General features: G+C 51.9%; 8 protein-coding genes across 8 annotated transcripts; 5 read left to right on the forward strand and 3 right to left on the reverse strand.

The window, feature by feature from the left end:
• Window positions 1-967: 967 nt before the first annotated feature.
• QC762_107104 (uncharacterized protein) lies at window positions 968-1,999 on the reverse strand (the record flags this gene model as incomplete). Its single annotated transcript, XM_062885117.1, has 1 exon — window positions 968-1,999. The coding sequence occupies one exon, from the start codon at window positions 1,997-1,999 to the stop codon at window positions 968-970; it is 1,032 nt and encodes a 343-aa protein (XP_062748048.1).
• Window positions 2,000-3,826: 1,827 nt separating this feature from the next.
• On the reverse strand, window positions 3,827-8,977 carry syj1 (Inositol-1,4,5-trisphosphate 5-phosphatase 1). The gene is made up of 4 exons (XM_062885098.1): window positions 7,976-8,977; window positions 6,086-7,920; window positions 5,810-6,029; window positions 3,827-5,751 (listed from the first exon to the last, which is right to left on the reverse strand). Exons 1-4 carry the CDS (start codon window positions 8,602-8,604, stop codon window positions 4,368-4,370), a joined length of 4,068 nt encoding a protein of 1,355 aa, XP_062748049.1. The 5' UTR covers window positions 8,605-8,977; the 3' UTR covers window positions 3,827-4,367.
• Window positions 8,978-9,755: 778 nt separating this feature from the next.
• Window positions 9,756-12,595, forward strand: QC762_106950 (uncharacterized protein). Its single transcript, XM_062885099.1, has 4 exons — window positions 9,756-10,065; window positions 10,128-10,447; window positions 10,856-12,058; window positions 12,113-12,595. Exons 1-4 carry the CDS (start codon window positions 9,994-9,996, stop codon window positions 12,279-12,281), a joined length of 1,764 nt encoding a protein of 587 aa, XP_062748050.1. The 5' UTR covers window positions 9,756-9,993; the 3' UTR covers window positions 12,282-12,595.
• A 450-nt stretch (window positions 12,596-13,045) lies between these two features.
• On the forward strand, window positions 13,046-14,805 carry CCP1 (heme peroxidase; the record flags this gene model as incomplete). Its single annotated transcript, XM_062885100.1, has 3 exons — window positions 13,046-13,509; window positions 13,681-14,161; window positions 14,219-14,805. Exons 2-3 carry the CDS (start codon window positions 13,681-13,683, stop codon window positions 14,803-14,805), a joined length of 1,068 nt encoding a protein of 355 aa, XP_062748051.1. The 5' UTR covers window positions 13,046-13,509.
• An 896-nt stretch (window positions 14,806-15,701) lies between these two features.
• QC762_106962 (uncharacterized protein) lies at window positions 15,702-18,533 on the forward strand (the record flags this gene model as incomplete). Its single annotated transcript, XM_062885101.1, has 3 exons — window positions 15,702-15,959; window positions 16,013-17,087; window positions 17,137-18,533. The coding sequence occupies 3 exons, from the start codon at window positions 15,702-15,704 to the stop codon at window positions 17,466-17,468; spliced, it is 1,665 nt and encodes a 554-aa protein (XP_062748052.1). The 3' UTR covers window positions 17,469-18,533.
• QC762_107110 (uncharacterized protein) lies at window positions 17,547-18,509 on the reverse strand (the record flags this gene model as incomplete). The annotated part of the gene is made up of 1 exon (XM_062885118.1): window positions 17,547-18,509. One exon carries the CDS (start codon window positions 18,507-18,509, stop codon window positions 17,547-17,549), a length of 963 nt encoding a protein of 320 aa, XP_062748053.1.
• A 161-nt stretch (window positions 18,534-18,694) lies between the features above and the next one.
• On the forward strand, window positions 18,695-20,481 carry QC762_107120 (uncharacterized protein). The gene is made up of 2 exons (XM_062885119.1): window positions 18,695-19,974; window positions 20,033-20,481. The coding sequence occupies exons 1-2, from the start codon at window positions 19,795-19,797 to the stop codon at window positions 20,387-20,389; spliced, it is 537 nt and encodes a 178-aa protein (XP_062748054.1). The 5' UTR covers window positions 18,695-19,794; the 3' UTR covers window positions 20,390-20,481.
• A 2,238-nt stretch (window positions 20,482-22,719) lies between these two features.
• Window positions 22,720-23,448, forward strand: QC762_107130 (uncharacterized protein; the record flags this gene model as incomplete). The annotated part of the gene is made up of 1 exon (XM_062885120.1): window positions 22,720-23,448. One exon carries the CDS (start codon window positions 22,720-22,722, stop codon window positions 23,446-23,448), a length of 729 nt encoding a protein of 242 aa, XP_062748055.1.
• Window positions 23,449-23,451: the final 3 nt, after the last annotated feature.

The following is a 23,451-nucleotide window of genomic DNA, read 5'->3' on the forward strand; positions in this document are numbered from 1 at the left end:
GCTGAAACCAAATGCGAACAATGCTTATCCCAACTTCCAGTCCTCAGCCACCTCCTCGATGAGCTGAGCGGGCATATATATATATACAACAAACCAACCACCGCACACAAGTCTCCGCTATTGTCTCTTGTAAGAAAAAAACAGAAACATCTCACCACTCCGGCAAAGGCCAAGCAGCAATATCCTCCTCCCAATCAATCCAGTCAAAATCCGTTTCCACCGGGGGCAGCTCAATCCTCACATCCTCCTCACCCTCCGCCGACAACACAGATGGAGATCTCGGCCGATGATGACCCAGTTCCACCTCCCCATCATCACAAAACTCGCACCGACCACAGTCATGACGAACCCGAATGTTTGGTAGATGTTGCCGGCTCGACTGCTGCCTATCCGCCGCTGGACCGCGAATAATCCTCTCCCAATCCAACACCGGCTCCGGATACTGAAATTGCTGCTGCCTCTTCTCCGCTGAGCCCGGATAATGATCGCCAACCCCGCGATGTTTCCCCCTCAGCCCATGACGGCTTCTGTCAGTGGTTGTTCTTCTCAAGCGACGAGCGGGATCAATGTTGCCGGGGTAATGATTAGTATTATTATCTTCCCTCCCTTCTCTACTATAGGGAGGGTAAGGGTATGTAGAAGATGATGTGTGCGCGGCCGGAAATGTCCCGTAGCCACCACGTATAGAATTATGAGGTTGTAATAACGGGGTCGGTGGTGATGGACCTCGTCTTGGTCGTTTTTTCTTCATGCGGCCTCTCTCATCCCTCCCAGGGTCCCAAGGCTGATTCTCCCCGCAGGAAGTTCTCACCAAGGAACGACGAGGCCCCACGTCATCGTACACTTCTTGCCCATGGCACCCACCAAGAACAAATCTCCCAGCTTTGTCGAGAAGTCTCAACACCTAGTCGCAAAACCGCCGACATTTTTCTTTCGATGAGTTGTACAGATTCCGCATCCATGGTCCCTATTCATTGGGCTTTGAGCGTTGTAGCAGCGCCGCTGCCCGTGCCAAGCGGGATGACATCCTTCCTGGGGTGGGCCGTGGAGCGGCGGACGAGTCTGTGAGACTGGAATCAGATGGTGGCGTGATGACCGCGGCTTGGGCGGTAGGGCGGCGTCCGGGAAATATATCCATGCTAAGTGATTTCTGCGCAGGCCTAGGTGTGGGTGTCGAGACCAGCCTTTGGTTGGAGAGCCACTTTGGCTGGCTTTTTGGTCTTGTCAGCTCCCGGATTTCCGCGTCCCTTTTATGCGCACTGCTCATCCTATTCGGCTTGACGCGTCGCAAGAGGTCCGTAACCTTCTTGCCGAAGCCCAATCCTGGCCGCATTTTGCTGTTTTCGCTGCCAGCCCGACTGCCATCCTCTTCTGGTGGCGGCGATGGCGGCCTGCTACAATTCCAACATACATCTTCCGCCTCCTGTCTCGCATCGCCGTTAGGCGTCGGACCAAAGCCCTGTGCTTTGCTTTTGTTCCTTTCAGCAGCCTCTTTCTTTCTACCCTTTTCACCCCCATCCACCTCCATAATCTCTGAGCACTGGCAGTACGTCTCAGCCATGCCAACACCCTCGCTCCACCCTCGGATCCAGTCTGCTTTCTTTCCTTGATTTCGGCTTGGCAGGAGTTGTTGCCTTGTGGAAAGCCAGTCGGGATTACTGGTCTCCTGTGGTGTGGGAGGCGTATTGCGTTGCTCCTGGGTCTGCGCCGGAGCCGTTCTTGCTGTCGGGGCTGTCCGTGTGGTTGAGTCGACGGGGCTCTCACAGGCGCCATCTTGTTGGTCTGCCTGAACTTGAAACACCTGGCTACCCAGCGACTTTTGTTCTTGACTTGTAAATCCAACCTTCACTATGTCTGGGTTAGACGCGGGCGCATCGTATACGTAGCTGTAGTCATCCGAATATGGCGTAGCTCGTATGAATTCGGACAGGGCTAATGGTGGTGTTGGACGGTGAGGTGTCGTTGACCCCCTGAAGGAGAATTCCCCAGAGCGATCCATAGTCGGCCACTTTCCGGAGCGATCGTGTTTGGATACGAGAAGCGTGTGGTCTAAGGAGCGATGTATCCAGGGAGGATAGGATAGGTAAAAAGGACGGCTACTTTCAGATGGCGGTGTTCGGGTATACGGGAGAAAACCGAGTCAACGATTGAAGTGACCCGCAGTGTCGAGATGCTGTGTGGTCCTTATGCCGACGAGGAGAAGCGCAAAGATGGCCGGGATGCGGCAGGAAAGCCAGAGCACCTCCAAAGCATAAACGCGCCGCGGACTTGGGAGGAGCGTATTCGCCCGTAGACACTGGGCTGAAGATGGCGATGGTTGTTTGGTGAACGGACGGAGCAACCGGTAGACAACCGTGCTGGAGGTACCTTGGTATGGCCCTTGGCTAGACTGGCCAAATCGTAGAAGCAACGCCCAAAAGTTTAAAAAGCTCCACAGCACTCAGCTTGAATCGCCTGATATGGAGCCAAGCACCAAAAAAAAAAAAAATGGGAAAGCGCAATGGGCTGGCAACTTCGATCAAGTTCGGTCTTGGTGATCCACGTGCGTGTGGGCAGTGTTGTCTGCCCTGACTGACGTTCTCTTCAATATCACGACGAAGACTCGTGACCGGCAGACAGAAGGCCCGAACCCGTTCCTGCTTTCGACTCGCCCAGCAGTGACACTAGTCCAAGGCCATTTCCTGTCCAATTCCGGCTTGGATATCTTCCAGTTTCCGCTTATCAAGGAGGCTCAGTGATGTGAGGCGGTCTAACGATCACAGCTGGACGTCGTGTGGCGATGTGTCAAAAAACAGCAACAGACTTGCTCCTCGCCATAATCTTTCGGGGATGCTGATTTGCGTACTTCCGTGTGGAAGTTCAGAAAAGGCCGACCAGCGTTTTCTCCCGGCGCCGAAAAAGATAGCCCCAAGCCTTCCAAAGTCAATTGCAAAAGATGAAATCGGAGAAAAAGCATTGGGAAGCAGGCGGAAAAGGGACCGTGTTGAGAAGTACGGCGGCGGATCACGGCACCAAAAAAACCCACCGCATGCAACCACTGCAAGCCCCGCTGCCCTGCACCACACCACTGGAAAGGTGTTCCCTTCCCAGCGCACCGGTCCTCGGCAGAGGGGTGGTGACCTGGTTGAGCCCTGGAAAAAGTCACGATGGACCAATAAAGTCGATACAGCGCCCCAGCCCCAACGCTAAACAAGATCGATAATTGACGAGCCTAGCCTTTCTCAGGGCTACACCAGCACGGGACTAGCGTCGGGATGTGCGATTTCCCCTTGGAGTTGGTGGGTGAGGTGTTGCCGTCAAACCGGGTCAGTCGCGTGAACCCTCGCTGCAGGATGCGCCCAGTTCAATTAATTTATCCAAACCGTAACAATATTTCCCAAACCTGACCCCCAAAAAAGTCTCAGATGCGGGTGGCGCTGAAAAGGAGAAGGTAACTACGGTCGGGGAGTCGGAGAAAACCCGGCTGTCACAGATAGAGAAATCCCAAACGCGAAAAGAGAAGAGTGCTGCGGCAGATGCACAACATTGGATGTACAATGACGTACTGCCCAATGTTCTGGACCAACCCATCACTTTACAGCTGTTCAAAGCCCTTAGGATATATCACAACAAAACCAGTGGGAAGATGCCACCTTCTACTTGATGATGTCTTCACGGTAAGAGATGCCAGGCTACCTATCCGTAAGCATCTTTCTATCGGATTCCTGGGGAATAAAAATCTGGTTCAAGAAAACCACATGTTGCAAGTCAATCACAACCATGTCAGATTTGGGACGCGCCAAGAGCGTTGAAAGCAGCCACATGCCCCCTCCATCTTCACAAATCTCTTGGCCTTAAATCCCAAAAATGAGACCTTCCCCAAACAAACTTTTCGGTCTACTAGTCTATCCTTTTGTAAACTACTTCAAGATATTTATGTTCCCTGCTGGCCAGACCGTTGGTGATTCACACCATCGGAGTCAGCAGTTGTTGAGAGATAAGCGTTACGCCATCTGCTCGTGTTCTTTGAGCACACTCAGACGACCATGTTTCAGTTACGCCTTCATTCAGCCACACCGAAGGTTACCACAACCATAAAATACTCCAACTTCCCTCAACTGCGCTACAACAAACATTGCTCCCGAGCTGCCATAATTATTAGAATGGCACCTCCAGAAGAACTCTCCAACGGCATGAAAACAGTAGAAGCAAAATTATGACAACCCCATCCTCTCTGTATTCTGTAATTCCTGTATACCTGTATCAACTTCAAAAGCCCGTATGATATCACTTCCCACCCTTGACATCAAACCACCTTTTCCAGAACGCCTATGAAACTCAAATTCATTTGGCCCTTTCTACCAAGTCCATTACGCCAAGGGGCTCGTTCAAGTTGAAGGCTTCAAAGCCTCCCAGCCGCCAACTTCAACACCGGTATCATCCCCTAACAGGTCGACCGTCGATGTCATCGCCGACTTCCTAGGCGCCGGTGGCGGAGGGGGGGTCTGCTTCACAGTCTGTGGTTGCGCTGCCGTACCAAGCGGTTTGCGAATAGGTAGCTGCGGTCTCCGCTCAGCCCCACCTGGCTGGCCTGCCAAACCCGGGAGCGGTATGCCTCCAGCGGGTGTTGAGCGTCCTGAAGAGGCGATGCTGGCACCAGTGTTTGCTCGTCGGGGCAGTTGTGGTGGCGGTGGGAACTCATCTCTCAAACTCACGTTGCTAGAGGGTGGACCGTTCGAGAAAGACCCGGAAACCGTCGAGGTTGACCGGCGAGGAGGAAAGCCTGGCAGAGGAGTCTCTAAGCTATCCTGCAAAGCCTTCAAATCCGACATCGAGCTGGAATGGTCATCTGCGTTCGGGGGAGACGATGAGGCCACAAGATGAGCTGGTTTCTTCGCTACAGGAGGTGCTGGCTTGTGTTTAATAGTTTGTTGAGCAGACTGCTGCGTGGGCTGCTGTTGTTGCTGCGGCTCCGTCGGCTTCGAAGTAAGAGGCAGAACCGGCAATCCATTCCCCATTGGTACACGCTTTTGGTGCAGTGCGGCGGTTGGGTTATTGACGGTTGATCCAGTACTCAAACCAGTTTGCCTGCGAGGCGGAGGTGGAGGAGGGGCCGCATCTGATTGGGTAGGCCTCGAATCCTCATTGATCGGCTTCCTTCCAATTTTGGCGGGCAGAGTGGATGGATCGAAAGGAGGGGGCAGCTTTCTTGGTGTCGTACTTGATGCCGAAGACGAGAGAAGAGCAGAGACATTAACATGCTCAAATGGCGAAGTTGACATGCTTGAGAAGGATGATAAACGAGATTCAGATCTTGGGACATTAACCCAATCCGGCTCATCCGTTGGCGCATACGGGTTAGTAGGACGCTTCGGGTTAAGAATCGTGATATATGCTGGGCTTTCGGGTTTGGGTGGGCTGATGTTTGAGCGTGCCATCTTTCCATTTTCAAGCCACCATTTCTGGCGGTCTGAACTTGATGGCGGAAGCCCGGGTTCGATAGCCTCATACCCGATCAAGTCTTCTTCATCCGACTCCTCTGTGGCAAGGTTTGCTGTTTCTCCGCCTACTTCGGCTCTCCGTCGCTCGTAGATCTGGCGACTGATCTTTTCTCGCAACCTTTCATTGACGATATCGACCTTGCATTCGAAGATGGCATACACGGGCCGGTGATCAGAGAAGCGCAGGGGAGCCGAGTTGTAGGCCAGCTGCCGGAGATTTGTCCCCTTGCGCAAAATGCGGTCTGTCCATGCTGGTATGCGTGCTTTCTCCCTATTCGAGTTATCAGTAACTGGCCTCACAACTATCGCCTGTGTCAGTCGGAACTTACGAGCTGTCAAAGTCATCAGTACCAACATCATACTTGTACGTTGGCATAAACATGATTCGTGCCTCGGAGTAGTACTGGAAAGCGAGTCCGGCCACCATTTGCAGATTTAGCTGATCGTTTTCGAACAACCTCTCTAAATCCCTTTGCCTGACCAACTCCTTTGCCGATTCAAGGCCTAGGCCAATACGGTAGTTGAAGTCACCAAACCATATGACAGATTCTACGTTTCATTGTTAGCAATGTTACCCTTTGAAGAGGTTGGGTCGCCAAACTGACCGTGATCCGCAATCCCCCTGTTTCTCTGGAACCGGAGACCTTGGTCAATGGTAGCATAGTCTCTATTCCGCTCATCGTAGTTGGCAAATCCAGCTGCGAGGTGAGCCGTGACGAAGCAGATTGGAGTATTGGCGAAATCCAGCCGAATAGCAACAGCTCCCTTGTTGCCTGCCATGCCCGACATTCCTGTCTTCTTGACGCTTCCTTCAACGTTCTTGATTTGATGGAGCACGGAGGCTTTCACAAAGATGAACAGCGCAGCCCCCACAAGCTGTCCACTCCGCAGTAACACATACTTTTCGTCCTCTTCTCGGCTGTAGTTGTGATCCAGGGTTCTCTTAATAGCCTGCTCCCACATTTGTTTTCTCGTTGGGTCGCTGTTCATGATCTGCTGCGGGTTGAGCTCAACGATCTCCTGGAAGCCAATGGCAATGATTTCTGGCTGTTTGGACCGAGCCTCAGGGGGACAAAGCCACACTGACAAGTCCTCATCGATACCGTCCGTGCGTCCGTTCAGGTTGAAGGTCCCAACCAAGATGTTTATCGTCTCGTTTGTAGAAAATTCGCCACTCCGGCGCTGCAGTTCGCTGGCCACGTAATCACTAATGGGATCGTATAAAACAACTGGCGCCTGTCCGACAAGTCTACCAAGAAGTGTATCGATCGTGGTTTGCCGCGCCTTATCAGTGAAATTGTTGTGGTACAGTCTGGTTGCTGACTTCCGAACATCAGCGATGGCACCCGCAAGAGACATCTTGCCGTGACGAGTAAAAGACGACTTGAGGGCTCCGGTCCCCGCATAGATTTTCGAAAGAGAATCGCCGTTGTCTGCCCAGAGATTAGAATGCCTAGACCAAAAGTCTGATGTTGCATATTCCCCTCTATGACCAAGGAAAGATTCAACCGCCATCTGGGAAACGATAGTTTGAATGAGGTTGGTCCTGTCCAGGCAATCTAGACAGTTCGTGCGGAAGACACCCTCTTGCTGCAGCACCACAACATAACGGCGTGACTTTTCGGCCTTTTTTGAGCCATTGTTGTCCCCGGATTCGTCTGATTCCTGGGCAAGGTAATAGGCAAACCCATCGGCTGAGCCTTCGATGTACCGACGAATCTCGTTAGCCGCCATATAACCTTGGGGGCCCTTTGTCTCAGCATGGAAATCATACTCTGTGTCCCTCAGCAACGCATGATCCCTCGACTGCACACCTTCAGGTCGGCTGAGAGGACAGTTATGAATGCCAACTCGATATAAGTTTGTGAGTTCGAATTCGCCCGGCTTGTTGGTTGCCAGAAGATTGATAACATGAACGGCCCCATACGCCTTCTCCAGATCAGCAAAATGCTTGTCAAAAGCGGGTTGAGTTCCATCGGCGGACCGAGTGATGGTAATCTTTTGTTGGTTTGGAAGGAGCACAGCAGCCTGTTCCCAAAACACGGGCACAGAACCGCGGACCTGAACGTATGAGAAAACAACACCTCGTGGGCTCCAGTATGTCGTCTCGGTCTCGACAAAATTGGCCACGTTGCCGTCGTCGTCGATACCACGCGCGTTGAAGCGTGTCCCGGCCCTCTTACAAGAAAGACGGGAGGTGACGGTCAAATACGAGGGTAACCCTGTCTTTCCGGCTCTCAGGGGGGCAGAGCTTTGTGGGATGGCCCAGCTTCTGCAGAAACCTCTAATAGCCGAAGTTAGGATCCTCGAGGCATCGAGGTCCTCTCTTGCCTGCTCTTGCAAACGGGAACGGAACTCGACAAGTGGGCGGATCATGAACGAATTCCACAAAAACGACTCGTCAAAATTGTCAATGTTGAATGCTTCAGCATCTGCCGGTCTGTGATACTGTTAGTATTGTCTTGGAGGTGCACACAGCCAAATGTGAAACAAACCTGTCTTGCATCCGATTTGTGACATCAAAATCGGTGCTGTAGTAGAATGTACCATTGCTGAGTAGTTTTTGCAACTCCTGGCAAGGGTGCTCCACGATTTGATTTCTTCCCAAGCCCTGACCATACACAGACGCTGCATCGGAATCAGCATCATTGTAGGGATCGAGAGCAACAATGTCGTCGTATTCAGCCGAGTTTAAGCAAAAGAACTGAACCGCCTCTATCCTCTCCACAGTTTCCCCGGGCCGTATTGTCGCGACTCTCGATGCCTGTGTAATAACACACAGGAATACATCGCGCCCGATAGATATCAACCCCAAAGTTCCGTATATTGGTCTCGGTGTGAGAGGTCGATAGTCGTCCAGCAAATTATGCGACTTTGGTGAGAATTCGACCATACATTTGGTCGAGAGGCTGTCGAAGGTGTTTGTGCGTGTGCGAGCAGAAATTAGACCGAACCCATCGGCACCGTCGTTTGCTGCTGTGCTATGTCGTAGGATGAGGGCGTGCGTATTGGAGGCTATCGCAATGGCTCGGTGGGGGTAATCGCGGATGAGGATTTGGCTCGACTTCTCAGGAGACGGAGGTTGGCCAGCCCACAGGGCCGATGATGAAGTGCTGTAATCCATCTCTCTTTCGGGTCGAATCTTTGGGACGGAGCCTTCGATTCGACGTGCGCAACCGGCTTAGGCCCGGGAAGGGACAGCGGGAAGATGATGGTAGATGGCAACTGGTGGGGAGCTCATGGCGTCCCTGCTCACCAAGTTACAGCAAATACCCTTACGTGGTTTGCAAGCTTGGGAGAGAGGCACCTGAAGATGCTAGCAAAAAAATTCGAAAAGCAGTGAATAATCGAAGGTTGTCGAATGCTCCGACTTTCAGCAAGCTTGACAAGTTGCGGATGTGGTGTAGCGTAGTGTAAAGGTGGAACTTGACCCGACTCTGCTCTGCTACAGGGGAGGTCTAAGCGCTGTGGCCTATGCGTTGCTGGGCATTTTCAGCTGGGACTACTCAGCCCTGTGTTACAGAGCCGCACGGAAGAAGTGGGGCAACCAATGGGAATCAGCACGATTCGGAGTGAATCAAGAGCGCCGTGGTGGGTGGGAAGAGGCAGCTTTCTGCTTCGAGTATGTTGACTGACGACAGCCGTTCAGAGGACATGGGGACAATATCGGTTGTTAAGACGACCGACATAAGAGAGGCAGTGTGTTTCAGAAATACGGCTGGTCTTGAGCTTAGTCCTGGACCTCTCTCCAGCACATCCACACAACATGGACCGAGACAAAATCCCACTATATCTAGCAGCGAAACTATCTACTTGAGGACGTCCCACGGTAAACCATAAAGTACTGAACGAGTCTCTTCAACTCCACGCCGTCTGTTTTCAGTGCCCGAGACAGGGTGGTTGCTGGTACACCAGCAGCTCACTGGCCACAGGCATCTCGACGACAGCGAGAACTCGAAGGTGAAAGAGAAGAAGAAATTATTGTCATGTAGACTGGTGGCTTCAGATTTCATCAATGGTGAGATCATACCCTCCTATTTGGGGGTCATCCTCTTCCTATCATATTTTGATTCTGTCATCATCACTAGCCTGATGAAAAAAGAGAGAAAGAAAATTGAGACGGGCCCGAAAAAGTGTGTTATATGTGCACACTATGCTTACCTAAGGAGGTCCATGCGCCCCCATTGAAGAGCGGCCCCACCTTCCAGCCGGAACGCGCCAAAAGAGTGGACCAATGCGTGCATCTGCCTCTGGGGTGCTGGCTGCTTTTTTGCGCCTGTGTTGCTGCTTCATCTTCCAGCCCCTTCATTCCAGCTCTGTCTCTTCCACTCACCCATCCGACGAAGCCTTTTATCATCGCGGTTCAAACGGTTCAATACCTTCGATCACTGCGGACGATTATTCTTTTTTCCAACAACCCGAGATTCAGGAAGTAGCTGTTTAAATACTTGCTCCATTCACCAAGCCTCGCCAGCCCTACTGCATCACCTCGCACACAACAACATCCGCAGCGATGGGCGACTTTAATAATTATGGCGGAACCGATGAGGAGAATTCGGAGATTGCCCGCCTCACTGCCGACGTCGTAAGTAATGAATAACCCGCCTACTTTTCAAGGCAATGCATCTAACTTCATTGCGCACGCAGGAAGCCGACACGGACAACTTTGAGAACTGGGAGAAGTTGATCCGCGCATGTGAGAGCCTTGACGGCGGTCTCAACCGGAATTCCAGTCCCCAAGCACTAGCTACACTTCGCAACTCTTACGACCGCTTCCTTCTCAAATTCCCCCTCCTGTTTGGCTACTGGAAGAAGTACGCCGACCTCGAGTTCAACATCGCTGGGCCCGAATCGGCCGAGATTGTCTACGAGAGAGGTTGCGCCAGCATCACCAACTCGGTTGACCTCTGGACCGAATATTGCTCTTTCAAGATGGAAACGACCCACATCCCCCACCTTGTAAGAGAGTAAGTATACTTGGACATTTCCTTCCCTATCCCAAGATCCCAAGACCTTCCTCACACGCAGCAATTCTGTCATGCGATGCCGCTCGCGGCCCGCCTGCCGAACCAAGCAAAAGATACTTCGAGCCCTCAACCCTCTCGACATGGTGAGAAACACCAAGGCAGCCTCCTCCCTGCTGAGATCGTTCTCTCACATTACTTGACCAGGATCTGCTGTGCTCAGCAGATGACTTTCCGTTCGCTGTGGCATTGTACCCGTTTTCTGTTCGCACATACCTCCGAGTTGCAGTTTGGTTGATTTGGATGGAAATGCGCCACCTACACTTCAGATCCCCTCCTGTATTTGCCCATCCTTCCCAACCTGTCCATCCCTTCTCGATTCTGTTTACATTGTTCTAACTGATATGCTAGGCTTTTCGAGAGGGCGGCTACCCACATTGGTTTAGACTTTTTGTCGCACCCCTTTTGGGATAAGTATCTGGAGTATGAAACCAGACAAGAGGCGCACGATAAGATCTTTGACATCCTCAAGCGTGTCATTCATATCCCGATGCACCAGTACGCCCGCTACTACGAGCGATTCCGCCAACTTGCTCATACCCGGCCTCTCGAGGAGCTAGTTTCAGCTGAAGAGCTGGCCCGCTATCGCGCAGAAGTTGAGGGCGAAGCCGTTCACCTCGGTTTGCAGAAGACTGAGCTGGAGGTCGAACGGGATATCAGGGGCAAGATCGACCAGTTCTTCTACTTGACTTTCCAGAACACTCAAACCGAGACAACAAAGCGGTGGACATACGAAGCCGAAATCAAGCGGCCATACTTTCACGTCACGGAGCTCGATCACTCACAGCTGGCCAACTGGCGCAAGTATCTCGATTTCGAAGAGGCCGAGGGAGATTACAACAGAATCGTCGTGCTGTATGAGAGATGTATGGTTACCTGCGCTCTTTATGATGAGATGTGGTTCCGGTATGCGCGCTGGATGGCTGGGCAGGAGGGCAAGGGAGAAGAGGTTAGGAACATCTACCTTCGCGCCGCTACGCTCTTCGTACCTATCAGCCGACCTGGTATCCGACTGCAGTTTGCGTATTTCGAGGAAGTGAACGACAGAGTCGATAGAGCACGGGCCATTCATGAATCTGTGCTGGACATACTGCCAGACAGCGTCGAGACGATCGTTTCGTGGGCTAATCTGGAACGTCGCCAGGCTGGTTTGGACGCCGCGATAGAGGTGTTGAGGGCTCAAATCGCCTCGCCTACCGTGAGCATCTACACCAAGGCGGCCTGTGTCACGGAGTGGGCTACTTTGCTTTGGAAGGTTAAAGGATCCGTTGACGAAGCTCGTGCTGCCTTCTCCAAGGACGCTGACGCCTATGCCGACAGTCGACATTTCTGGCAACAGTGGTTTGATTTTGAGCTCCAGCAGCCCACCAACAGCGAGATGGAGACCAAGCACTTGGAGCTTGTCAAGAGGGTGTTCACCCAGATGTGCACCAAGAGCCGTCTCTCCCTCGGTATCAAACAGGAGCTTGGTCGTATTTATATGAACTACCTGCAAAATCGCGGAGGCAAGGAAGCCATGAAGGATTTCCTTGATGTCGATCGACAGATGTTTGGGTATGTTAATGCGGCACTCATGGATGAAAGCGAGTTGCTAACAAAGTCCAACAGGCCTCGCTCAGTATCGTTGGATGCCAAGGCAAAGGATGGCAAGGAGAATGGCGTGGTCCCCGAATTGGACCCTACAAGTCGTCTAAAGGCCGAGGGCCGCTTTTACAATTACTATGAACTACACGCGGATCCGGATGAGAATGCCCAAGGACTGGCGGATTTCAACTAAAGAAGGGCGTCGTGACAGCAAGAGTAATTTCAGATAATTCACATTATGCAGTTCTTGGGCGGCGGTTTTTTTGGATGATCCAGGCGGCCGAAAAGTGCCCTTGGTTGGCGTGCTCAGGTTGTCATTTCATGATTCATTGCGGATATTTTGACGGATAGAGTCTGAAGGTCGGTTGTTTCTATGGAAAAGCAGGTATGGTAATTTGGGTCCTAGTTTCTCTTACAGTTGTCTCGCCTTTAGGTTGCCCTGACGGGGGGGCTTGTATGTAGTTTATATAAATAACAATATTTCAACCATGCCTTCATATGCCTGCCCTTGTCTACCTGCGCCCCAACATCCCAGTGAACTCGTGAGCAAGTTCCACAGAGAGAAGAAATGGAAATTCTCTCAAGCTTGGCATCACGTACATATCCCGGTAGTTGGAAGGGTCAGTGTCGAGATTGCCGGAGCATCGCGAGATTTTCGTCGTTGAGGGCGCTTAGTAAGGCCTTCCAGTCCCAGGTTGCCACTTACACGGCTGCGAGGCTCAAACTTGGCGTGGTCGGAGATCCGAGGTGCTGACACATCATTTGCCTCCCACGTTTTGAGCGTTTGATGGGATACCCACGCCTTTGCCTTGACACGTGCGTTCGCGTCTTGTACGCAGTCGGGCCAGCTCAGATGATGACACGTCTGGCCTCGACTCGTGACAGACACTGTGTAAGGCAGGCAAACATCAGATAATGCCCAGAGATGCGGAACCAAAGATTCCGCAGGCGAGGCCAGGAATTATCCTCGACATGAAACTATGACAAACCATTACCCTCAGATAACTCTGATGCGGTGGGAGAAGCGTGACTACTGCAGGCCCATCCCCATATCTTTTTTCCATCATGGACGGAGGGCGGCGGCATCGGGATCCCTTCCCTATCGGTGTCTAGATCGGAGTAAGCCGTTATCTCCTTGGACCCTGGCTTGTCTCACTGTTTTTTGATCGACCCACTGTGGGTTCCGGGGACCACTGGGGAACGGCTGTCAACCACTCACGGCTGGGCTATATAATTTTCGATGTGATTCTACTCTATCCATTGGTAAGAGCCGAGCCTGCGTCCCGGTTGTCCTCTCCTTTCTGGTTATTTACGCATATCTCTCTCCCATCACGCCTTCGTTTGTCAATTGCTTCCTTCCTTCTTTTCTTGTTCTCTCCTTTTTGCCTATCCGTCAGCCAGCGTTGTTGGAATCACTCAAGGTATGCTCTTTCCCAATATTTTAGGCCAGCATGTCATCTCAGCTTGTTGCCCCGCGATATCCGGTCCATCGTCGACCCCCACATCCAACGTTCTGGCTAGCAACCGTTATTTCAACACCGCTTGATAGCGATATTTGGTCCTGAACGGTGTACTAACTGAGACTTTCACAGATGGCCTCTGCTACTCGCACCTTCGCCCGCGCTCTGCGCACCTCTGCTCGTCCGGCTATCAACGCCGCTCCCCGCGCCGCTTTTCGCCAGAGCGCCCGCTTCTACTCCGCCAAGCCCACCGGTGGCAGCTCCAGCAACGGCCTCCTCTACGGCCTTGCCGGTGCCGGTCTCCTCGGCGGTGGTGCTTTCTACCTCTACAGCAACGACAGCAACGTCGCTCCCAAGCTGTTCGTCCCCAAGTTCGAGGACTACCAGAAGGTGTACAACGAGATTGCCAGCCGTCTCGAGGAGAAGGAGGACTACGATGATGGCAGCTACGGCCCCGTTCTCGTCCGTCTCGCTTGGCACGCCAGCGGTACCTACGACAAGGAGACCGGCACTGGTGGCAGCAACGGCGCCACTATGCGCTTCTCTCCCGAGAGTGACCACGGTGCAAACGCTGGTCTCAAGGCTGCCCGTGACTTCCTTGAGCCTGTGAAGGGTAAGTTGAGACAACAGAAGAGAGACTTGCAGAATAGCGAACTAACACTCTTGACAGCCAAGTTCCCCTGGATCACCTACTCCGATCTTTGGATTCTTGCCGGTGTTTGCGCCATCCAGGAGATGATGGGCCCCACCATCCCCTACCGTGCCGGCCGCCAGGACCGTGACGTCGCTGCCTGCACTCCTGATGGCCGTCTTCCCGATGCCGCTCAGGCCCAGGACCACCTCCGAAACATCTTCTACCGCATGGGCTTCAACGACCAGGAGATCGTCGCTCTCTGCGGTGCCCACGCTCTCGGCCGCTGCCACACCGACCGCTCCGGCTACTCGGGCCCCTGGACCTTCTCCCCTACCGTCCTGACCAACGACTACTACAAGCTTCTCCTTGAGGAGAAGTGGCAGTGGAAGAAGTGGAACGGCCCCAAGCAGTATGAGGACAAGAAGACCCAGACCCTCATGATGCTTCCCGCCGACATGGCCATCATTCAGGACAAAAAATTCAAGGAGTGGGTCAAGGTTTACGCCGCCGACAACGACAAGTTCTTCGAGGACTTCTCCGCCGTCGTCAAGAAGCTTTTTGAGCTTGGTGTTCCCTTCAAGGAGGGCACTGAGACCTGGACCTTCAAGCCCGTCAACGCCTAAATTTCTTTATGATACCAAATCACGACGAGGGGAAAAGGGAGAGATGTATGATACCACATGCCCATGATGGGAGGTTTGATGAGAAGGAAAGAACAGGAGGCCAATAGAGAGATGATAGAGAGGGACCAAAACGGAACCGGTACTCACCTGTGATAGACACAGGCCAGCGCGGGAGGCAATTCCGCTGTATTATGTCATTCTAGCGTTGTTTATGTTGTAGCATGTACAAGTAAAGAACTTGTTAACTGTGGTTCTTGATAGACTCGGGTGTCTCAGTGTGGTTGAGTTGAATTGAGTTTAGAAGAAAGGGGTTGCATACGTCACAGGGGTCCCGCGGCGCGGCTCACCATCAGATGGTCGACCACTCAGAAGCAGCCACTTACACGCCAACTTGACTTCGATGCAGTCCATCTCTAACCAGTTGGTTATTGTCTGCGACGGCCGGAATTCTACCCGACGCTACAGTTCTGGTTCACGAGAATGGTTCACTTTGGATCGTACCCTGACCCATCTCTCCCCGCACTGTACCGCCGCCCCTTGCAGAAGCCGGGACGGGCTGGTGTGCGAGGGGCCGATGCTAAACGACGTCTTTCTCCTCACGGAATGGTTGGGGTTGATCGGCAGACGTCAACCAGCCGCCCGGGCCCGGTGCGGAGAGCCGACGCCAGCCATGAGCTTAACCCGAGTTGGGATTGGTTGGGGTGGCACTTACACGCTGGCTGTTTACAAGATAATCTTCTGGAATGTAGCTCATCTGATTGCAATCTTTGACTCTTTCGATACTCACTCCTGTCTGAACTGATCTGGATGTTTATTTCACTTGATCAACTCGTTTCATCTTATCTCATCGCATTTCTTTGTTGAGTTGTTAGTCCCATCTGCTCTGATATCCCACCATGCCCTTCAAGTCAACCTACCCCTCTATCAATATCTCGGAGAATGTTGATCTGTGGGCCCTCCTTTTCAGCGATGATTCCCCTTACAAACGAGAGTTTCCCCCTACGAAGGAGATATTGACATGTCCTGTAACCGGGCAGTCATACACCTGGTCTGCTCTGCGGGATGCAGCACTGGCGTTTGGGAATGGGTTGGTTGAGAAGTGGCAGTGGAAGAAGGGGGATGTGTTGGCGTTCTATACCCCCAATTCTATCGACGTCTGCCCTTCCCATACCATACCATGACCCCCTATATACTAATAGGTATACAGACCCCCATAACAACCCTCGGCGCTCTCCACACCGGCGCCACCATCTCCCCCTCCAACCCCCTCTACACCCCACACGAGCTCGCCTTCCAGCTCACCGACTCCAACGCCAAAGCCCTCATCACCCACCCCTCCTGTCTATCGACTGCAATCGAAGCCGTCAACAAATCTAACCTCCCCCTTGATCGGATCTTGCTTTTAGGACCGGAGAGATCCCACCCCCAATTCCAACACTACACCTCCCTGTTTGTATCCCGTACCAATCCCCAAACCCCCGTCCCTATCTCCCCAAAAACAGACCTCGCATTCCTGGTCTACTCCTCCGGCACGACTGGTCTGCCCAAAGGCGTCCCAATAACCCACTTCAACACCCTCTCCAATCTATTACAAGCCTCCTCCACCGAGGGCAGGCAGTTCCCCTGGGAGACGTCTGTTCAACTGGCTATCTTGCCATTCTTCCACATCTACGGCTTGACATGCTGCGTGCTGTTATCAATCCTCTCTGGTTGGCGGCTGGTGATCCTCCCCCGATTTGATATGCTCCAAGTGTTGAAGGCTATTGAGCGGTATAAAGTCAGCTTCATGTACGTCCCCCCACCGGTGATCCTCGCCTTTTCGCAGCACCCCGACGTTGGGAAATATGATCTTTCCAGCTTGAGAGTCTTGCACTCGGGGGCTGCGCCGTTGGGGAGGGAGCTGATCAGAAAGGTTTGGGAGAGGGTGAAGGTGCCAGTGAAGCAGGGGTATGGGTTGAGTGAGACGAACGCGGTGGTTTGTTGCCAGGAGATTGGGGATTGGGAGAGGAGGATGGGGTCTGTGGGGAGGTTGATGCCGAATATGGAGGGGATGTTGGTTGGGGAGGATGGGAGGGAGGTGGCTGAGACGGGGGGGGAAGGGGAGTTGTGGTTGAGGGGGCCGAATGTATTTGGGGGTTATTGGAAAAAGGAGGGACAGGAGGGGGTTTTTGGTGTGGATGATAGGGGTGGGAAGGGGTGGTTTAAGACGGGGGATGTGGTGAAGGTGGATGGGGAGGGGAATTTTTGGGTGGTGGAGAGGGTGAAGGAGTTGATCAAGTATAGTAAGTTGAGTATGCTGTCTTTATTGGTGACAAGGCTGACGATGAACAGATGGATATCCTGTCCCGCCGGCAGAGTTGGAAGGGATACTACTCACTCATCCCGATGTGTTGGATGCTTGCGTTATTGGTTTCGAAGACAAGAGCCTAGCTACAGAGGTGCCGAGAGCATATGTTGTTGTCAGGGAAGGGATTGGTCGCATTCCAACCAAGAGTCAGGAATTGGTCGACCATGTAACAAAACAAGTCGCTCCCCACAAGAAGCTCCGAGGAGGCGTCCATTTCGTCGACCAGGTCCCCAAGTCACCCAGCGGCAAGGTCCTCAGGCGGATCATGAGAGATCAGGCCAAAAAGGATGCCCGACGATCGGGCTCAAAGCTTTGATCTCTTCACAGAATCTAATATACACAAATATTTATACAAATCGTTCCCTCATATTTACATTCCTCACATCAAGTCTCCCTAGCCCATCCTCTCCGCCTCCTCCAACAACTTCTCCACGCTAAACCTCTCATCCCCCCTCCCAAACCACTCCAGCAACCTCCTCCTCTCCTCCGCCCTCTCCATCCCCGCCTGGCCGCCCGCCCCATCCCAACCCCCATAAAACCTCTGCAAGCACATCACCAAAAACTGCGCATCCTGCACTTTAACCCCCCTATCCTCCATGACCGTCCCCTGCATCAACACCACCCCCTTATCCTTTGCCAAATCCTTATAGTGCGTTACGGTGGTATGCGGCGAGGCAAACTCCCCCCTGGCTTTGTATTCAGCTAGTTGGGTGAACAACACAGTCGAAGAATTGGTCGCGGGATCCCAAGTCCATTGCACAAAGTGGATTTCTGCGCCTTGGTCAGGGTGCGGTACGGGGAGGACAAAGTGAGGGTTTTGGCGCGCGGTGGCTTCGAGCTGGGAGTAAGTCCCTGAAGGGATCACCGCGCAGAGGGAGTTTGGTTTGGAGGCGTGGTGAAAGCGCCAGATGGCGGTGAGTTCTTTTTCTGGGAGGGAGGAGACTTTGGGGAGGTCGAGGACGGAGGAGAGGGGTTTTATGCCGGAGGAGTCGAGTTTTTTAGAGGGGGTTCGCGGTGGTGGGGGTGGTGGTGATTGTGCAGGTGAGTTTGGTTGTGATAATGGGGATTGTGGTGATGGTGGGGGCGTTGGGGGTACGACAACGTCGGCTTCTTTGCGGAGTTTTTGGATCTTCTCGGCGTAGGCGGCTTTGAGGGAGTCGATTGTCTCGTGGCCTTCTTCTTGGGCCTTGCGGGCGAGCTTTTCGCGGTATTTTTCGAGGGTGTTGAGGGGTTGTTGGGTTGTGGCTAGGAGGCGGATGTCGTGGACTTGGGCCCAGCGGCGTTGGTGGGAGGCGCGGAAAGTTCGGGCCGCGCTGGAGAGGAGGTGACGGAGCATGGGGGGGCGGAGGGACGCCATGGTGGGTGTTGTGGTTGGTGGTGGTGTTTACTGTGAGGGACGACGGCGAGGTTCAAAAGATGTTCAATTGACGTCAGGGTCTATCTTGGCGGGGATTGTGTAGATAACCCTAACCCTGATTTTGGCACGGTTGTGATGGTCAATGTCAAGAGAATCACATCTTTCTTGCTCTTTATTTTCAGTCACTCACTTTCATCCTTATCCCATTCTCACGATTCATGAATCCTAGTTTGTTGTAGATTTACGGGGTCATGTTTGTTAACATTGTGAACTCAGACGTGGAATTGTTTACATAATACCAAGGCTGAATGTCAGAGGCTCTGAAACACAGGGCTGGTGGATCTTGACTTTCGACACCAGGTTTCACCAGGTCGTAGTCGACAGGCATCCCCAACCGAGCGCCTGTCCCAAGCTTCGTGTCAAACCCCGTCTGATGTTTCGAGAACCGCCGGGATGGGAACAATAGCCGGAGATTTCAACGGTAATGGTACTCTCTTGCGAGATGATCGCTCGGTTGAGCAACAGATCGCTGTCTCTCCCGTTGATATTTTGGCTTGCAGTTAGAGGTTTGGCAACAGGCGGAGTTGGTTCATGCTGAAGAACCTCACATGCTTCACCATGGCGAACATGGAGATCTTTACAACTGGTGACAGGTTCAACATTGAACAAACTGGGCTTGGACTCAGTGCAATCAACACCATCCAGTGATGCCTTCAACTGAGCTTAGCGTCGTCCCGACACATGGGATGGCGTTGGGGAAAGGGGTAGGGGCTGAGGCAGATCAGATGCGACACTGTTCAAAACAACGCTTGGCTATGACTTCCCGACTGGGCAATGGAGATCTTCTGGTGGTTCGTTGTGGGATTCTCATAGACTCCGAAAACCCGATCACGTTAACATGGGAATAACCCATGGTTTGAGCTGGCGCCAACTTCGACCCCTGCCTTGATGATACGAGGCTGTTTTCCATTTGAGTGGAATCGTTCGTTACTGGGCTGACGAGGTATGGTACTCTACACCACTTTCAATGACACACTGGCTTGGAAAGGGGTTTTGAGTCTTCAAGTAGTTCGCTATATAAGACCAAGTGGTCAGCCAGCAAAGATCAATATTCTTTTTCTCTCTTCAGCAGCGACAACAACTTTCTTCTCGTCTCTGTTCATTACTTTTTTCACTTCTTACACAGCTGTGCTGTCTTAACATCAACTTTACGCATTCATTCCATTTTATTTACAGCCAGCTACTCTCCCAACACTCCCTCTTCAAAATTACCAAATTCGTCAACATGTTCTTCAAGGCCACCTTCCTTTTCTCCCTCCTCGCCACCTCTTTGGCTCTCCCCACTGGTACCGGTAGCCGCAACGTCGAGAAGAGAGGTATTCTTCAGGTCCAGAACTACTCTCAGTTCCAAGTCTCCGGCGGTGTCGCTGGCAATGCCCTCGCCGAGGTCAATGCCAAGTTTCCCGTAAGTTTACCTATGCTTAGTGCTCAACTTCCTCGTCATGTACTAACTAGTTGATTAGATCAATCTGAATAATCCCGGCTCCGTCGACGCCGAGGATCTCGCCATCCTCAAGGCTGCTCGCAAGACGGCCGAAAACGCCGAGACCAAGGCCGGTGGCTTCAACGAGGCCATCGAGGCGGCGGGCGGTGAGAAGACCACTACCGGCAGGGCTCTCCAGAACGGCAAGATCAAGAACAAGGTTCTGAAGCTGCAGCTCCAGGTTATGATTGCTCAGATTGAGGCTGCTCAGGGCAAGGACACTGCTGCGAAGCTTGCTGATGTCACCAAGAAGTTGAACAAGAATGTTGAGACTGATCAGAAGAACGCTGGCCAGCTGAGCACTACTGTTAACTTTCAGGGTACTAGCCAGCCTTAAGGGGTTGTTCCAGTGGTTGTATATAATTTGAAATGATGCACATATTCTTTCCATCTCCCTGTCAAATCTGGGCACAGACAACTGCACCTTCTTGCTTCTGTTGTTGAAATTTATTGGTCAACCAAGATAGGTAGGTACGTGCTGAGGTGCGCAACCCATGAATTAAATGATGCAGTGATAGAAGGCCATACACCCATGTTACAACATCCTCTTCTCTTGCCAGTGTTATGTTCGCGAGCGCACGTTACTAAACGGGTAAGGTCAAACCACATACCTTTTGCGAGGCATGCGAAATCCTCCAAACCTCTGTCCATGCTGTTGGCTGCATTAGCCGCCGAGAAACACCACTAGGCTCTCACTCGCAGCAGCTGATTAGTGAGCAAGGTAAGGAATTCTATTGTCGATTCCAGACCGCTAGCATCTGCGAAATCATCTTGTTATCCTGGGCGCTTCCGAAATACCTTCCTTCAACAATAAGACTATTATGTCTCTTTATAAGCCGTTCAACAATTTGCAGCACTCGGAGATGTTATTGTTGGAGGCTCTCAGAATCTTATTGCTTGTGGAGTATGGTCACTGGTACGATTCAGCTTGCTTGTAGGAACTTTGTATGGTGCTCTTTTCAGAATGATGACTGACTACTAACTCAGCTGACGGCGAATGTCTCTGCATGTGTCGAGAGACTCTCCAAGTTGTTGATGGATGCTGGCCGTGCTGCGCCACGTTATCAAGAGATGGCTTTGCTCTACCCGCAATCCCGGTCGCTCCGGTCAAACATGTGCGAATACTTTACCGTTGTCGTCCGTCTATGTCATCAGCTCGTGATGTTCACGAAACAATCTATCTTTCAACAGTTGAAAGCCTTCTTGAGTGACCAAGAGATGACTTCGTTTCGAGACGAGCTTGACCACTAGGCTGTCTCAATTAAAGCGGAAGTCTGGCTCCTCACAAATAAAAGCATCGAAGAGCAAGGATTGAGTTTGAAGGCCATCATGAGGTCAGGAAAGACTCGTCGAGCAGAGAAAGCAAAGTTCAAAGTCCTCAACTATTGTTCGACTTACGATTATCAGTCCACTTGGAAAGAGCTACGAAAAGCGGGCAACACAAGTCTTCTTCAGGGCAGCGCGGAGTATCACAGCTGGAAACCCGCACGACAGTTTGCAACCCTAATACGCCAGGGAAAACTAGAATCTGGAAAGTCAGTTCTGCTGGCCAATATGGTTGCAGATCTAGGCCTACACGTTGGCAGTGCGAAGTGTTCTATCGTCTATTTCTTCTGTCGACACAATATAGACGAAAGCTTGAGTTCAAACGATTATCGGATCGATTGTTCGACAGCTTCTGACCCGTGTCGCCGACTTTACCGAGATTGAGCGCCAGATAGTTGAAGATTACTCGCCAAGATCGAGTTTAGCCGTTGACGAGGGATATCGAATGCTTCAGGACTGTTTCCCGGCAGGCTTGGAAGCCTTTATAATCCTTGACGGTTTGGACGAATGCACCGAGAAAGAGAAGGCCACTGTCTACGACCAACTACAGACACTTCAGAAGAGATTGCCGATGCTCTCTTGGAAGGCGCATAGGGGATGTTTCTTTGGGTGGCACTCCAGATCTCAGATTTATGCCAACAAGAGAATCAGACAAATGCCGACATCCGTCGCGCCTTGAAAAATCTACCCAAGGACCTCAACGGGACATTCTGGCGAATCCTTAGAAACGCAACGGAAAACAGCAAGGGTTATCAAAACCAGGTGCTCAAAATTTTAACAACGGTATACCGACCTTTGACGGCAGAGGAGCTTCGAGAGGCTCTAAGTATTGTACCTGGAAACCGCGTTTGGAATTCGGAAGAGCTCATCAGCGATATCTATGCCGTACTAGCAAGTTGTGGGAGTCTCGTTATGGTCGATGAAGAATCGCTAACGATACGTATTGTCCACCAAAGTGTCGTTCAGTTTTTGTTTGGCGAATATAAAGGTGCAGCACGACCAATCATTACACGAGAAGGGGCGGAAAAAGCAGTGGGCGAGATTGTTATAACATATCTTTCTTATGATGTGTTCGATAGTTCTATCTCGGTCAGGGTTGCACCCCAGATACCAGCCGCACCAGCAATTATCATCCGGACAATGGACATTCCACTCAGCGTCCGTGATACTGCAGTAAAATTGCTGCAGCTACGAAAACAGCCTGGATTTGATATGGGCCAAGTCCTTTTCGCCGCTAGTCAACAGTCATCAACATATGTAGAAAAATAGCCATTCTACGGCTATGCGAAAGAACACTGGGAACGCCACTCAAGATACATTGAAACAAACAACTTGGAAATGATGCGACTCTTGATCTCGGTTGCGCATAAGCAAGTAATCCTCGAGGAGAACGACACGTTGGTACGATGGGCCATAAGACACAAGCACAATCCCGTCGCCCAGGCCGCCACCGATGAAAGGAAATTCACCGAGCCCCTCATGCAATCTATTGTCCATGGAGACAGCGATTCTGCGATGAAACTTGTTGGCGAGATTCCATGGCGTTATGAAGAATTCAACTATCAACTTTGGGCGATTGCTGCAAAACGACCTTTTTTTTGTAGCGGGCAACTCTTGAATAATATGCTCCGTCAAGCAGTTATTTTGGAAAAGTTCAAGGGTCCCGAAGTTCTTGGTCGACTGCTCAAGACTGGTATACGGCTAGACAACATTGCCCTTCTACGCTTGCTTGAAGAACACAAATATGACCTTCTCAGTCTCATTCTTAAAGAGAACATAGATGTTGAATGCCGCAGCGTCGAGGGGGGCCAGACGCTTCTCTATTTGGCCTCATGCGGTCTTAGCCATGGGATTGTTGAGATGCTTTTGCAGGCTGGCGCAAATGTCAGCTCCGTCGAGGCCATACACGGGGAGACGCCGCTGATCGGAGCCATGAGGCGCCAGAGATTGTCAACTGTCGAACTTCTTGCTACTCACGGAGCCGAGTTAGATGCAAGGGATAGACACGGAGATACGGCTCTGACGAAAGCGCCGCACTATGGGACAGTGATATCGTCGAAGTCCTTTTGAGGC

The sequence above is a fragment of the Podospora pseudocomata genome (genome assembly GCF_035222375.1).
Source record: "Podospora pseudocomata strain CBS 415.72m chromosome 1 map unlocalized CBS415.72m_1, whole genome shotgun sequence".
Classification (NCBI taxonomy): domain Eukaryota; kingdom Fungi; phylum Ascomycota; class Sordariomycetes; order Sordariales; family Podosporaceae; genus Podospora; species Podospora pseudocomata.

Bases quoted from the DNA above. Each gene is read 5' to 3' on its own strand.
- QC762_107120 (XM_062885119.1), top strand. From the start codon at position 19,795: ATGTTCTTCAAGGCCACCTTCCTTTTCTCCCTCCTCGCCACCTCTTTG. The intron at 19,975-20,032 runs GTAAGTTTACCT...CTAGTTGATTAG, and splicing joins AGGTCAATGCCAAGTTTCCC to ATCAATCTGAATAATCCCGG.
- syj1 (XM_062885098.1), bottom strand. From the start codon at position 8,604: ATGGATTACAGCACTTCATCATCGGCCCTGTGGGCTGGCCAACCTCCG. The intron at 7,921-7,975 runs GTTTGTTTCACA...ACAGTATCACAG, and splicing joins ACAAATCGGATGCAAGACAG to ACCGGCAGATGCTGAAGCAT. The intron at 6,030-6,085 runs GTCAGTTTGGCG...AATGAAACGTAG, and splicing joins CAGGGGGATTGCGGATCACG to AATCTGTCATATGGTTTGGT.
- QC762_106950 (XM_062885099.1), top strand. From the start codon at position 9,994: ATGGGCGACTTTAATAATTATGGCGGAACCGATGAGGAGAATTCGGAG. The intron at 10,448-10,855 runs GTAAGTATACTT...CTGATATGCTAG, and splicing joins ATCCCCCACCTTGTAAGAGA to GCTTTTCGAGAGGGCGGCTA. The intron at 12,059-12,112 runs GTATGTTAATGC...AAAGTCCAACAG, and splicing joins GTCGATCGACAGATGTTTGG to GCCTCGCTCAGTATCGTTGG.